The sequence below is a fragment of the Sorex araneus genome, chromosome X (assembly GCF_027595985.1).
Source record: "Sorex araneus isolate mSorAra2 chromosome X, mSorAra2.pri, whole genome shotgun sequence".
NCBI lineage: Eukaryota > Metazoa > Chordata > Mammalia > Eulipotyphla > Soricidae > Sorex > Sorex araneus.
This window is the reverse complement of record NC_073313.1, coordinates 84849896-84852400: the sequence shown is the minus strand read 5'-3', so window position 1 is coordinate 84852400 and position 2505 is coordinate 84849896. Positions and strand designations below refer to the sequence as shown.

At 39.6% G+C, this 2505-nt stretch overlaps 1 protein-coding gene across 1 annotated transcript; it reads right to left on the bottom strand.

The window, feature by feature from the left end:
- Positions 1-652: 652 nt before the first annotated feature.
- On the bottom strand, positions 653-1666 carry LOC101541510 (olfactory receptor 1009-like). Its single transcript, XM_004606427.1, has one exon. The coding sequence runs from the start codon at positions 1664-1666 to the stop codon at positions 653-655; it is 1014 nt and encodes a 337-aa protein (XP_004606484.1).
- Positions 1667-2505: the final 839 nt, after the last annotated feature.

Here is a 2505-nt window from a genome sequence, read left to right as displayed (position 1 = left end):
AATATGACAAGATCCAAAAAAATACAATTGGAATAAGATTGTATAAGAACTTAGGATGTTTGCTTACAGCAGTTATTGATCCTAATATCATAGTTAAGTTGCCTTTTTACTTGGGATTTTCTGTCTTCCTTAAATGAGTTGAAAGCCGCTGAAAAGTATTTCTTGTTATTAATTTCCATCACTGTATCTGGCATAGGACTCTGTATACAATAGGTATTCAGTTAATTCATTGACCTTATTATGAATAATAAAAAAATCACATGTGGGTAATTTGTTTGGGGTCTTAGAGGACTCAGTCTGTTATATATTTGAGAAACCAGATTTACAAAAAAAAGTCAGAAACCTTAGACTTTGATGACAAAAAGAGAGGGTAGTATCTTCTCCTATGCTGAAACTGCAGAATGTAGTATAAAGATGCTTCAGAATCAGATAGTCCTGAATTGAAATCCTAACCAATTTTGAGGAACTCCCAGTTCGCTGAGTACCTCCTCTATGAAATACAGACAATAATACCCATCTTCCAGAGTTATAAAGAGAATTAAAGGATCAAGGCATGGATCATTAAAAACATTTTTAGAATGCACAACACATGGTTGGTGTCCAAAAATATGTCACTGCCCTCTAGTTCTTTTACCTTGCCTTCCTTTGGATATCATGAAAATCTGGGTGTAGGGAGGGAGAAGAACTGTGAATTCTTCTTTAGGAAGTTCCCAAATGTTTCCTTTACATCTTTGTTTCTCAGACTGTAGATCATGGGATTAAGCATGGGGATGACCACCGTGTAGAATATGGAGACCAGCATATCCCTACCAACTAAGTACTCAGAGGATGGACGCAAGTAAATGAACACTGTTGTTCCATAGTACAGACTAACAGCAGTTAGGTGGGAAGCACAAGTGGAGAATGTTTTGTGTTTGCCTTCAGCTGAAGGTATTCTGATGATAGCCAAGAAAACACACATGTAGGAAACTAGGACAACTGTCAGGGACACAGAAACATTAAAGCCACCACAGACAAAGAGGAGAAACTGGAGCACTTGTGTGTCAGAGCAAGAGAGTTTTAAAAGGGGAAGAATATCACAGAAGTAGTGATTGAGGACATGGGATTTACAGAAGATCAAATGAAAGGTCGTACTAGTGAGGAGTACCATGTTTATCAGGCCAACTGCATAGCTGGCAGTCACCAACTGTAAGCAGAGCCTTGGGGACATGGTGATATGGTAGATCAAAGGATTGCAGACTGCCACATATCGATCATAGGCCATGGAGGCCAGAAGGAAGAATTCAGTTACAGCAAAGATCACAAAGCAGCTCGTCTGAATTACACAGCCAGAGAAAGAGATGGCTTGGCAATCAGAGAAGAACCCCATCAACATCTTGGGGACAGTGACTGAAGAATAACAGAAATCGAGAAAAGACAGGTTGCTGAGGAAAAAGTACATGGGTGTGTGAAGTTTGGGGCTGACCACGATGAGGACAAGGAGGCCCAGATTTCCTACCACTGTCACTGCATAGATGAGGAAGAAGAGAGCAAAGAGGATGGGTTGCAGCTGAGGATCATCAGTGAGGCCCATAAGGAAGAATTCATTCAATTTGCTGCTGTTGATTGCTCCAGTTGGCCCACTGCAGGTCTGCAGGAGGGAGATGCATGACATTAATGAGACCATGGAAGTCAAGGCTTAGACACTTGAATGGCTTACCCTGGCCATTAAGGCTATCAAATGTTGTATGTGTTGACCTTCGGAAATGTCTTATCCTGTTTCACTTATCTCTAGCTACACTCCAGGTTATACACTCCAAGATGCAAGGTTTCAAAGCATGAAAATGAAACCTCACATCAGAAGAGTGAGTCTGAATTGCCACTTTACTCTTGCATGGCCTTTGTGACCTTGTGCCAGAATCTTAATATTAGTATCCTAGTATTTTAGTGCCTCTGAATATTCTCTGTGAACAGGTATAATGTATACAAGTATCAAATATTTATATTGTGTACCTGTAATTTATATATTATAGGCCAATAATACCTCGATAAATGTAATAAATAGGAATAAAGCCCCAATCTTATATGACCAGTCACACAGGAGCTAAAGGTTGTGATGGGCATATGTAAAATGTTCAGAAAGAATGATCCAGGAACATGTACTCAATGAATTCTAATTTCCTTGCTTTTTCCACAATCTTATTCCTAACACTAAATATAATCCTTAGCAAAATTTTGCCCGAGAATAAAATCATTGACATAAATATTAGATATGAGAAGAACTCAATAAACCTAGTTATTTCATTATTAGTTGTGTTATTTTTTGCTTTTGGGTCACACCCAGCGGTGCTCAGTGGTTACTCCTGGCTCTGCATCAGGAATTACTCCTGGCGGTGCTAGGAGGGCCTTATGGGATGCCAGGGGTCAAACCTGGCATGGCCATGTGCAAGGTAAATGACCTACAGGCTGGACTATCATTCGGGCCCTTATTAATTGTGTTTTGAGAGGCACAATCAATAATATATA